At 53.1% G+C, this 12,630-nt stretch overlaps 1 protein-coding gene across 2 annotated transcripts in view; it reads left to right on the top strand.

The window, feature by feature from the left end:
• The window catches only part of COL26A1 (collagen type XXVI alpha 1 chain), a 164,225-nt gene that overhangs the window by 129,379 nt on the left and 22,216 nt on the right, over positions 1-12,630 (top strand). For both annotated transcript variants that reach the window (XM_027527373.1, XM_027527374.1), the window contains exon 4: positions 11,904-11,965. In XM_027527373.1, coding sequence (XP_027383174.1) covers positions 11,904-11,965 — 62 coding nt within the window. The remainder of the gene's footprint in view (positions 1-11,903; positions 11,966-12,630) is intronic.

The raw sequence follows: 12,630 nt of genomic DNA on the forward strand, positions 1-12,630 counted from the left end.
CTTTCACTGCCGAGGGTGCAGGTTCAGTCCTTGGTTGGGGAACTAAGACCCTATGGGTCATGCGGTGTGACCTAAAGAGAGAGAGAGAGCTTGGGAGACCTGGTGTCAGAGGAAGCACCCCACGCTCACATCCCAGCTCCCCTGAACAACCTCCAAGAGGTAGACGACGCTGTTAAGAGACCAAGGGCTTCCCTGGAGCCCAGCTGATCCTTGAATTAAAGCTGAAGCCGCCTTGGGCCTTCCCATAGCTTTGGAGGAGTAGAGACCCTGAAAGGGGAAGGGGTCTGCCCACGTGCACACAGGGAAAGATCAGAGCTGCTCCCAGAAGGTCCTCCGATTCCTGGGGGTCCCCCAGCCTCCCACCTGGGGACTTTGAACTCTACCACCGTTTTCCTCCAAAAGCCCCAAACCCCAAGTGACTCTGCCCACTTCTGGCTGTCTTTGGGGCACCTCGTCCATCTCCCTAAGATTAGAGCTCAGCACTCGCCTGAGCCTGGACCAGTGGTGCAGGAGGGGAAGGCCCTGCCTCGGGTCCAGGGCCGTGGGTGATCTGCCCAGCAGAATTAGGCAGCCTTTCCCACATTCTGGAGGCCCTCAGTCAGCCTGCTTCGCTTTAGGGCTCCTGAACGTTGACCTTGAGCTCGGAGCCCTGTTAAAAAGGATCCTTTCCCACTGACACAGAACGAGGTGGCAACAGCGATGCCACATGTCCACGGGGGTGGGGAGTCAGAGCTGGTCTCCAGGGCTGCGCCTGGTGTCACCTTTCAGACCCAGGCAGGGCCGCCTGCCAGCGTCCTGGGACCCTGGAGATATTTATGATTTCTTTCTGGATGAGGAAAAAAGAGAGAGAGCACTTCAAACAATAACTTCAGATTAACCACGCGAACCTCAGAAATCCACCCAAGAGAAGCAACCGGATCGGTGAACCCTGAAAAATAAAACGTATGCAGCAGTGTCCTTGCCTTTCTCAACCCCCCAAATGGCTGCAGAGACTGGATCTCTTATTACTTAAAAAAATTTTTTTTTAATTTATTTGGCTGCCCTGGGTCTTCGTTGCCGATTTATTTGGCTGCCCTGGGTCTTCGTTGCCGCGCGGGATTTTCTCTAGTCACGGTGAGCCAGGGCTACTCTGAATTTGCAGTGTGTGGGCTTCTCGTTGCAGTGGCTTCTCTTGTTTCGGAGCACAGGCTCCAGGGCACACGGGCTTCAGCTGCTGTGGCACGGGGGCTCAGTAGTTGTGGCTCCCAGGCTCTAGAGCACAGGCTCAATAGTTGTGGTGCATGGGCTTAGTTGCTCCGAGGCATATGGGATCTTCCCAGATCAGGGATCGAACCCATGTCTCCACCTTGGCAGGCGGATTCTTTACCACTGAGCCATCAAGGAAGCCTCTGAATCTCTTATTTCTGGATAAACCCCCTTTCGAGTCCTGTGGGACAGTCCTAGGAGACTGGAAATCCCTCCACTGAGCAAACGGGCACATGAGCCCTTTAATCCAAGTACCCCCAACTGTGGGGACCCCACTCCAGCAGAATTCTGAGAAGGACCACGAAGTCCTTGATCTTGCAGAATTCAGGCTGCTGCATACTCACGGATTTCTGGAGACTTCTCCCAGCCATGCCAGTCAGTCTGAAGGGAAGTCACTCCACAGTCCACTGGAAACAGTGCTGAGGAGAAAGACATTGCATCAAACAAACGTGGGTTCAGTCCCTGGCTGGGGAACTTAGATCCAGCATGCAAGGAGCAACTAAGCTGGCTAAGAGCCAGCGGTACCCCCACCACCACCGCCACCAGCCGACTGCCTGCTTTGAACCCAGCCGCTGGTACTTACTGGCTGTGTGACTTTGGGCAAATTACCTAACCTCTGTGTGCCTGGGTTGCTTCATCTGCAAAACAGAGATAATAAAGGTTCTTCCCTCATTGGGTTGTTGTAGGAATTAGACAAGTATACATGAAAAGTGGTGCATCGGGTCTCGCCCTTCCATTAGCGTCTGGCACAGAGTGAGTGCTCCATGAACGCGAGTTGCTTTTCCTTCTTTTGATCATTATTATGACCTGCGTGGCTCCACACGGGCCAGACCCTCTCTGCTATTGTGAAATCGGAAGAGAGCGTTTCCTCCTTTCTTCCCCTCCCACCGAGACATGAGCCAGAAGGTATGAACTTCAGCGTCCAAACGACTTTCTTATCTCTACCTTAAGCTCCTTCCACTTCTCCTGGCCTTGTGGAAATGGAAACCAGCTGTTCGGGGGGCGGGGGGGTGGGCAGGGAGGAAGCTCCGGGGACAGAGTTGCCAGGGTTTGCGTGGGACACACGACCCCTGGCCCCTGAAGGAGGAGGACGGTCCCTTCCCTCCCCTCCCCGAGTTCCCTGAGAGCCTCCAAGGTGAGCCACCTGGACAATGAGCTGAGGGTCTCCTAGATCTGCTCACCCCCTCCCCCAAGGTGGCACTGCCTCTGTCCGAGAGGACACATGAGCTTCTCTGCAGCCCCATGTGACAGAGGGGTATGCCTGCCCCACTTTTCAGAATACAAGAATGGATGAGACATGGACCCACAGGGAAGAGGGGTACACAAGATGTTCCCCAGCCAGGCTGCTGAGTGCTCTAAGCAAGGTGTATATTGCACTCTTGGCAATTAATAGGAAGGTGGCTGCCTGGGTCCACCTGGAGTGGTCAAGGAAGGCTCCCTGGAGGAGGTGGTGCTTCAGTAGGAATTTACTAATCATTGGAGTGGGTTGGAATCTATTTCTGGATATGATAACAAGACAGGGAAAGGCCAAAGAACTAGAAGAGTGAGGGGTGCTCAGATCATGGCAAGCAGCCCATTCAGGGGGGACGGGGGTTTTCCTCAGGGCGATGGGGAGCACAGAGGGTGACATGTCAGATTGGTGGTTTAGGGTGAGCAAGGTCAGGGTTAGACATGTTTTACACAGACCACGCCTGTGTACCAGCATCCTCGTCAAGAAAGAGACCATTTTCATCATCTTAGAAGTCCTCCCCCTGCCTCTTCTGATAACTGCCCTCACGATAACCACTGACGCGCAGGCCACCACCTTCGAGCTGTCCTGCCTGTGATGGAAATTTCAATAAATGGACTCACGTGAGTGTGTGCCCTTTGGGGTCTGTCATCTCTGTGAGCTTATCCACTGGGCGGCATATGGTTTCTGTGCACTTCTTACTGTATAATATTCCATTTTGGGAATATTTAGTTTATCCTGTCAGCCACCAATGGGAATTTGGATTATTAAAATTTTTGGTTATTTTGAGCAACAACTGCTTATTCTTACACAAGCCTTTTGGTGACATTATTTATTGTTTTTGTACCTAGAGATAGAATTGCTCCTATTAGATGAAATTGCTCATCCCTATTAGAAACAGCCACATTTTTAAGACGTGGTTTTTCCACGGACATTGCACTGATGCTGTCTTAGAGCTCCAGTGGCTCACACCCTCTTGGATACTCAGATACGTGCATTGTTAGTCTTGCATTTTCAGCTGTCCTGGTGGGTGTAGTTTAATTTGCATTTCCTTATAGAGCTACGGAGTTGAGCCCCTCTACGTATGACTCAGCCATTTGGCATCTTATTTTGTGGTTTTATGTAGTCCAAGGACGTCTTCTACTTGATGATAGGCTTCTCCATTCTCTTAATGCTGTCTTCTGATGAAAAGAAATTCTTACATTTAATGCAATTCATCTTATCAAAGCTTTCCTTAATGTTAACTGTTTTTGTATTAGAAGAAATCTTGTCTATTCTGAGGTCACGAAGGTAAGTTACTGATATTTAAAATAAATTGTATCGGGTGTTATTTTGTTGATTTTGTGTTTTTGTTTTGGCTGCATGGCATGCGAGATCTTAGTCCCCCAACCAGGGATTGAACCTGTGCCCTCGGCAGGTCCTAACCACCGGACCACCAGGGAATTTCCAAAAAACTCTCGTTTCTCTTTTAACAGTTAGATCTACAATGTATCTGGAATCGACTTTCGTGTGTGGTGTGGGTTGAGGGGTCAGATTCTTTTACTTTACTTTTCCATTTTGATATCCAATTGACCCAGTACTCTTTACTGAAGTCCTTCCTTTCTCTCCTGTACTCATATACACCTTTTTTATAAACCAGGTGACTGAGTTAAGTGTGAATCGTCTGTCTTTGCACCAAGAATATAGTGTCTTAATTACTATAGTTTTATAATAGATCTCAGTTCTGGTTGTATAAGTCTTCCACTTCTGTTCTATTTCATCTTTGCGTTTGGCTATTCTTGGACCTTTGCGTTTTTGTATATATTTTAGAAAAAACTTGAGAATTCACACACACAACATATAAAAAAACCGTCTGAGATTTTGAATGGGGTTGCATTGAATGGATAGATCAATTGGGAGAGAATTAACGTATATACTATGGCACCTTCCAATCCATGAGTATAGTATATCTTTTCATTTATTTGAATCTGCTTTAATTTCTCTCAGTGATGTTTTAAAATTTTCAGTAGACTTATTCCTAGATAATTTGATGCTGTGTGAATGGTATTTTAAAATTTCACTTTCTATATGGTTATTGTCAATGTATAGGAATATGGTTGATTTTTGAAAACTCTATAATCCTTGCTAAATTAATTTAGTAATTCCAATAATTCCTCTTTAGATTTTTCTAGGGCAAAGATGTTTTGGGGTGTGGTCCAGCCATGGTACAAGACCCAACAATCTTGAACTCTGGGCTGGATTTGGAGGTTGGAAGGAAAGAAGACAGACTTGACCAGTCAGATTGGCAGAGTCTGTAGGGCTGTGCGTGCATGCTAAGTCGCTCCAGTCGTGTCTGACTCTTTGTGACCCCATGGTCTGTAGCCCACCAGGCTCCTCTGTCCATGGCATTCTCCAGGGAAGAATACTGAGGTGGGCCGCCATGGCCTCCTCCAGGGGATCTTCCCAAGGATCGAACCCACGTCTTTTATGTCTCCCGCATTGGCGGGTGGGTTCTTTACCACTTGCGTCACCTGGGAAGCTGGGGGGATGCAAAAACCACAGACTCCCCCATGTCTAGTCGTGGCCCAGGGGCTATTTATACATCGCATGGAGAGTTCTTCCCCAGCCAGACACCTGGCCTAGCCCACCGTGGCCATATGGGAAGGCAAGGCCACCTTTAATCAGCACGCTGGGTGACCTTGGCTACGTTGTTAAACCTCACTTGAGGCTCATCTTCCTCACTCACAAAAGGAGGGACGCATGCCAGGGTATTTCTGTCTCTCACCTCATAGGTGACTGATGAACCTTGGTGAATAGCTTTCACTCACCCCCCATGGGGGTTTTCTGAACATTGCTGGAAATTTCTACAGTCCAGAGGATGCTGGTGTGTGTGTGGTGGGTGGGGGGGCTGGGTAGGTTGCCAGCTCCCACTGTGCTCTGAGCAGCTTCAGTGCAACTGGTCCTTTGGGGATTTTTATTTCCACGGTGAGGACACCCATGCAAGGCTGCCCCTCTTCAAGAAGGAACTCAAATTACTTTTCAATAAAAACTCTTGGCAGAAGTTCCTGAAAAACTCTGGCCTTCTCTGTGATCCCTGATATAGAAAAGGGTGGAATTTAATTATTCTGTCCTGTCCACGGGCCCCACGGCTGGGCCTGGCACGCAGCCACTGCTCTGTCCGACCAGCAGATTCCCCGCCCCCGCTGGGGTTCATTGCTCTGGCATGTGTGAGGGAGCACAGGGGAGACCCAGGGCAGGGCCCCCACCTTCAGCATGGCCTTGCCCTTTTCACCCTTCCTTTTGGGGTCTGTGTCTTAGAAAAATCCCATCTGTCTGCAGTTACCTGGACAAGCAGCTCTCTACAAGTTAAATGGAGAGGTGACTTCCCAGGCCCAGGGGAGGTATTGATATTTTATAAAATTCCCATCAGGGCCTCTCTGATACCCACGAGGCTAGGCTCAGAGCACCAGAGGGCGGTTAAGAACTTCAGGCTGAATTGGAAACATCAGGATTGGAATAATCTAGAATGATCATGTCTTGGTGGCCCCAGGAGTCTGGGGGTCCCCAGCGACCCTGGAACTCCAGCCTGCAGCTGGCTTGTTTCCCGCCAGCTCATGAAGAGATACAATTTTGTATATTTTCCACGCAGCATTATAAGCACGTTCTGTGTTTTTACCCAGTTAAACATTGAAATTAAAGATCCCCTAGAGAAGGGCAGGGCAACCCCCTCCAGTATTCTTGCCTGGAGAATCCCAGGGACGGAGGAGGCTGGCGGGCTACAACCTATAGGTTCGCAAAGAGTCGGACAGGACTGAAGCGACAAGACGCATGCGTGTATTCAATCTATTCAGAATGTATATTGTTTTTAAAAGGCCAATAGCCCTTCAAGGCTTACCATGAGAAAGGAGAGTTCTCAGTACCCCTCTTTTCCACCAGCTTTCATTCCCTATAGTCAGGCTTTTTGGGGTGGGAATGGAAAGCTTACCTCCATCGTTCTCGTCACATTAGGGAAACGGAGGCAGCTCAGGACCCTCTTTTCCTGCGGTGCCCTGTGGGTACTCACGGTCAGTCTAGCTGGCCTGCCCCACCCCTGTCCCCGCAGCATCTTACTCTTTTGACCTCCTTGGAACCGTCTTCCCCTTGGAGTCTTGGCTAGGGTCAAGGGTCTCCCAGGGGATGTGGGGGTCTCCTCCAGCCGGGCCCCACTGGGTGGGCTGTGGGTGACACCCACCCTGTGTATGCCCCCTGCCTGCAGACCACCTCTGAGAGGGTAAACAGGCCTCTGGGGCAGGGTCACCCTGGCTGCTGCTGTCGGCGTCTCAGCCGCACAGTGGACCGACTCTGCCTCTTCAGGAGTCTCTGCAGTAGCCAACTCCTGCCCTGTCAGCAAAGCCCAGACCTTGGGAGTCTGATCTCATTCAGGGGGAGGGTCCTGACTTCAAGATTCAGAGCCACGACCGGAAGCAGTGCTGGCCAAAGGCACATGGTGGGTAGACCGGCAACCACCCTCTGCAGTGGGCGGTCTGAGGCCGAGGGGGCAGAGGGCAGGAGCAAAGAGCCTGAGACCCTTGGAGCTGGTCAGCGTAAACCCCTTTCGGGCTTCCCTGGTGGCTCAGTGGTAAAGAATCTGCCTGCTGATGCAGGAGACATGGGTTTGATCCCTGGTCCAGGAAGATCCCACATGCCTCGGAGCAACTAAACCCGTGCCTTACAAGTAGTGAGCCTGTGCTTGGGAGCCCACGAACCGCAGCTACTGAAGTCTGCTCACCCTAGAGCCTGCGCTCCACAACAAGAAAAGCCAGCGCAAGGGGAAGCCCGTGCACTGCAGTGAGTAGCTCCCGCTTCCTGCGACGGGAGAAAGCCCTCATGCAGCAACAAAGACCCCGCACAGTCAAAAATAAATACAGAAATAAAACTAACTTAAAAAAATATATAGACCCTTTTTACAGATGGAGAAACTGAGGTACAGAGAGAAAGCGGGCCTCAAGCCACACAGTGAGTTAGCGGCCTCTCTGGCTCTCTCTCTACTGACCACACTGAGCAGTCAGTTCCTCCGTCTCTGTCTCACCCACACACCCCCTCACTTCCCATCTACATATACTGGCAAAGATCTCCAAGCTCAAGTTCTGCCTCTGTGTCCTGGATGCGAGGAAACGCTCGTGGGCCCGTGTGTGCTGGGAACGTGGGAATCCTCAGAATCCCAGAAAGTGAAGAGTCTGCCTCTCAGGGAGGGGAAACCAAGGCCCGGAGCCAGTGGGGCAGGGCCTCGGCCGGTCACACAGCCAGCATTGCCCCGCCAGGCCCGTTTCCATAGTCCCACCGCCCTGAGGAATAATTAGAGAAAGTTAAACATGCATAATTTAATTGCTTGTCGATGACAGGATGCCAGGGGAGCCATAAAACCCGCCCAGCCTCAGAGCGCCTGCCCAGGCAGGTGGCACGGGAGGCCGGGCTGGCAGCCTAGGGCCCTGCCCGCTGGTTGGGCCTCTCTCTGCAGCTGGGGCACCGGACCCCTCCCCAGCCCTCCCCATGCCCACTGACAGCCAAGCCACTCCCCGCAGGCCGAGCAGGATGCCCAGTGCCAGCGCAGACTAGGCCCGGGGTCCTGCCTGCTCTCCAGAAACAGGTTCGCGTGCAAGCCCAGGCTCGCCCCTGGCTCTGCTGACCGTCCCCCCTGCAGGGAGTCCTGTGTGTTGCCTCAGACCCTGGAAATGTGTTTATGGGCTGCGAACGCCTCGGGAACGTTCACTGCGTGGAGCTGAGGCCCGACTGACACCTCACCCAGGGCCATCCTGCCCCACCTTCTTCCTTCGGGAGGGGGGTCCCCAGGGTGGGGTGACGCCCTCCTGTGTGTGCAGAGGGCAGACGAAGCTCAAGCCGGAAAGTTCTCCAGGCCAGCCCGCTTCCAGAGTCGACGCCCTTTTTGCCCCATAAGATGCTCTTGGGCCTCTGCTGCGAGGGCAGGCACCCCATTCCCGCTACCCTACCCCCTGCCCATCAGTATTAGCACAGGGTGGGGCTCCCCTGGCAGTCCGGTGGTTGGTTAAGACTTTGTCTTCCCATGCAGGGGGTGCCGGTTCGATCTCTGGTAGAGGGGCTAAGATCCCACATGCCTCGTGGCCAAAATGCCAAGACATGAAAAGCAAAGAAATGTTGTAACAGATTCGATGAAGACTTTAAAAAATGGCCCACATCTAAAATGAAAACAAAACGATATGAGTGCAGGGTCACCAAGGGGCTCACGGGCACCCACCGGGCCTTCAGGTGGAGGAGGGGGTGGCCGGGGGTGGGTAGGGGACGGGGTGGGGTGTGAATGTCGGGGTGGAGGACGGATGAGTGGGTGGGTGGATGGAGGAGTGGGTGGGTGGATGGGGGGAGGTGGGGTGGGTGGCATGACACAGGGAACCCTTGTTTTGTTTTGCTGTCTGTCTTTCCCACGAAAGGCCGCTTTCAGAGGCACCAGGATCCTGCAGTATTTAGGAGGAGGGGGGAGGGGCAGTGAGTGTCCCCTGGGAATCCCCCCGTGTGTCTGGCCTTGTTGACTGGGGGCCTTTGGGCGCCTGGCCGTTGTACAGGGTATGTGTGCATGCTCAGTTTGTGTCCGACTCTTTGCGACCCTTTGGACTCTAGCTCGCCAGGCTTCTCTGTTCATGGGATGTTTCAGGCAAGAATACTATAGCGAGTTGCCACTTCCTCCTCCAGGGCATCTTCCCAACCTAGGATTGAACCTGCGTCTCCTGCATCTCCTGCATTGCAGGTGGATTCTTTACCCGCAGAGCCATTCCAGAGAGCCGCCCTCCCCCTGCCAAATTGTTCAGGGGGCCTCCCCAGATTTCAGTGCCCGTGGGCCTCTCTCCTGGGGTGGATCCCGGAACCCAGAGAGGACATCAGCCCTTGCTGCTCTCCAAGCCCTCCTGTGTCTGCCAGCCTGGGACGTGGTCGCTCTCTGCCTTTCCCCTGGTGATTCATCCCTGAGAAGCCCCCTCTGCCCGTCTCTCCGCTCTGTGCTTTGTACCTCTTTCCTTCGTTATTGTCCCTTTTGCTGGTAGGAGTTGGAGGGAAACATGTGTGTTCAGTCCTCCCCATCTAACCAGAAAACCACCTCCTTTCCTTTGTGAAGTCCTGCCCCATCCCCGAGTCAGACAACTGTATACATTCTTCTGGTTGTTTTAAAGTTTCAGTGTTTATACCTCAGTCTTTAATCTCTTTTATGTATCGGGGTTACTGACAAGGTTTTATTGGGGGAAGAAAAAGAGTTCTGTTTCTAAAAAAAAAAAAAAGGCTTATAAACCACAGACTGGGCACAGCCCAGGGTGGATGGGGAAGGTAATGAGGATGAGGGGGCCCCTGCCAACCCACAGAAACCCGGGTAGGGCTGGTGAGCAGAAAGTAAGGGGCTGTCAGCCCCCGTGGCCCCGAGGCTGGGCACCCCTGGGGAAATCACAGCCTGAACCACCTGTTCCCAAGGTCCTAAGATTCTGGGAGTCTCATTACATCTCTCACAGGACAGTCATTATTTTAAAACAGAGACATTTCCAAGGTGGTTTGCGTTCAGTGACAAAGATACAGGACTTCTCCAAAGACAGACAAGGCTGATGATGGGGGGACGGGGACCCCGCCGGTGAGCATGGGGGCCTCGCTGCAGCCAAGGGGCCTCTGAACACCGAATGGGACGTGCTGAGTTGCCCTAATACCTCTCGTGTGTCTGCTTGACCGGAATGGGGTGCCTGTGGGGTCAGGCTTTGAACTGAGGGAGGAATCTAAGCATCTCTTGACTTCCAGAGCAATAAAAGCTCTTAGGAACAGCTTTGAACCATCTATTTCCTCATTAAAGAGCTCTGGGTCTCTGGGGGAGACAGACATAAATAGATGATTACAGCCCAGGGAGATATGTGCCTGGGAGGTTAACCATTACTGGTCTCCTAATTGGCCTTCAGGCTCTGGGACCCTCCCACAGCCTCCCGCGGTACACTCTGCTGCCAGAATGAGCTTTTAAAAATGCACATCTGACCTTGGCTCTTACCCCCTCCAACAGCTGCCATTGGTCTCAGGACACTGCCAGGCTCCTCCCCGCAGGCTTCCTGCTCCAGTCTTGGTGGTCCCCAGGTGTGCTCCTGCCCGCTAGGCTGCTGGAAGACCCTCCCCGGTTCTGTTCCCCTCTGGTGTCAGCACTAATTCTTCCTTCTATGGAATCTGACCAATCACTGTGCATCCCTCAGTCCTCACCTTAGATGCCACTGCCTCCAGGAAGCCCTCCTGGGCCACCCCCAGCCCAGATGAGCTTTGGCAACCCCAGATAGGCTACCCACTCCAGTATTCTTGGGCTCCCCTGGTGGCTCAGCTGGTTAAGAATCCACCTGCAATGTGGGAGACCTGGGTTCGATCCTTGTGTTGGGAAGATCCCTTGGAGAAGGGAAAGGCTACCCACTCCAGTATTCTGGCCTGGAGAATTCCATGGACTATATATCCACGGGGTCTCAAAGAGTCAGACACAATTGACTGACTCTCGCTTTCACTTTCCTGTTGCTCTTTTGCATGTTCTGGTCTTACAGCCCTTACCAACCTGTGTCTTTTTGCCTGTCCCCTTCCTCAGACTGTAGTTCTCCAAGTCAAGGAGTGTGTCTCATTTACTACCCACTCATTAACTATCAGATTTTTTTTTTTTAATGGTGGAGTTTATTATAAAAATTTTTTTTGACGTGTGCACACTGCTATATTTATTTATTTATTATGTATCCTTGGCTGCTCTGGGGTTTTGTTGCTGCACGGGCTTTTCTCTAGTTGTGGCAGGCAGGGTCTACTCTAGTTGCGCTGCCTGGGCCTCTCATTGCAGTGGCTTCTCTTGTGGAGCACAGGCTCTAGGCTTCGGTAGTTGCAGCACGCAGGCTCGGTAGCTGCGACTTGCTGGCCCTAGGGGGCGGACTTCAGTAGTCTTTACACAGGAGGTCACTAGTTACAGCTGGAGGGGCTTAGAGCGTGCAGGCTTCAGTAGTTGGGGCGTACAGGCTTAGTTGCTTGCGGCATGTGGAGTCCTCCCAGACCAGGATCGAGCCAGGCCCCCTGTACTGTCAAGGCAAGTCCCATCCACTGCACCGCCAGGGAAGTCCTCAGGTATTTTTTGACCCACTACTCTGTGCCAGGCACCAAAATTCATGAACAAACAAAATAGACAAAGACCCTGCGCCTAGGACACTCGCAGGCTGACGAGGCATCCCAGGTGCTGGCTCAGACAATTCGCAATACTCTGTGCTGCGGATGCCCAGAAAGGAGGCTCGGAGGTCAGGCAGGCTGCCTGGAGGAGGGGGCACTAAAGATAAGGCTCTGAAGGATGTGTAGGAGTTTTCCAGGCAGCAACTCAGAGATTTCCCTGCCTGCCTGAGCAGAAGCTATCCTGCCTGGCCGGGCTGCTCTCTCCCCAGGGTCCACTCCACTCTCACCTCTTCTCTTTCAGAATGCATGAACTGCACCCGGCTCAGCGACATGAGCGAGCGGCTGACCACGCTGGAGGCCAAGGTCAGATGGTCTGGGGATCCTGGGCCTAGGGAGTTAGAAAGGGAGGAGCTTGCTTCAGCCCCAGGGAGCCCAGCAAGCCTGAGGAGCCTGGTCCCCAGGGGTGGGTGCTATTTGGGCCCTCAGTGGCTCTGGGTAATTTTCTCTAGTCTGGGCCAGCCTCCTGGGGTGGGAGAGGGAAGTGGGATGAGTAAGAAACTCGAGGGTCCCAGGCAGCAGGCTGGTCTGGGTGTGGGCCTCAATGGCTGGAAGTCCCGATGCTGACCCCTCGGTGGAAAGAGGAGGGAAGTCGCTGTCCCCCCAGGGCTGCTGGCCCCCACTCAGGCTCCTCCTTCCTGGTCTTGCACGGGGCTGGGCTCAGGAGCTGATGGAGGAGGAGCCGCCTGGCACCTGCGAGCTTTCTCCCTGTCTACATCAGGGGGCAGAGGGGTGGAGCAACTCACCCCAGAGGCAGAGGGGCTCAGTAAAGCCTAGTCATTCATCTGGGAGTGGCCCCAGGCAGCAGCGGCAAGGAGGACAGGACTCAGAGAAGGGGAGGATGTGTGAGGTGCAGGTGTGTCGGGGAAGCTGCCCCGTGGGGACCCCTGGGGCTCTGTCCCTCCTGGTGCCCGGGAGACAGTGCAGAGCCCGCCTCAGGGCCGACCTGGCCCTTGCTGGGATGTGCTTCT

Source organism: Bos indicus x Bos taurus, chromosome 25, assembly GCF_003369695.1.
Source record: "Bos indicus x Bos taurus breed Angus x Brahman F1 hybrid chromosome 25, Bos_hybrid_MaternalHap_v2.0, whole genome shotgun sequence".
In the NCBI taxonomy this organism is placed as follows: domain Eukaryota; kingdom Metazoa; phylum Chordata; class Mammalia; order Artiodactyla; family Bovidae; genus Bos; species Bos indicus x Bos taurus.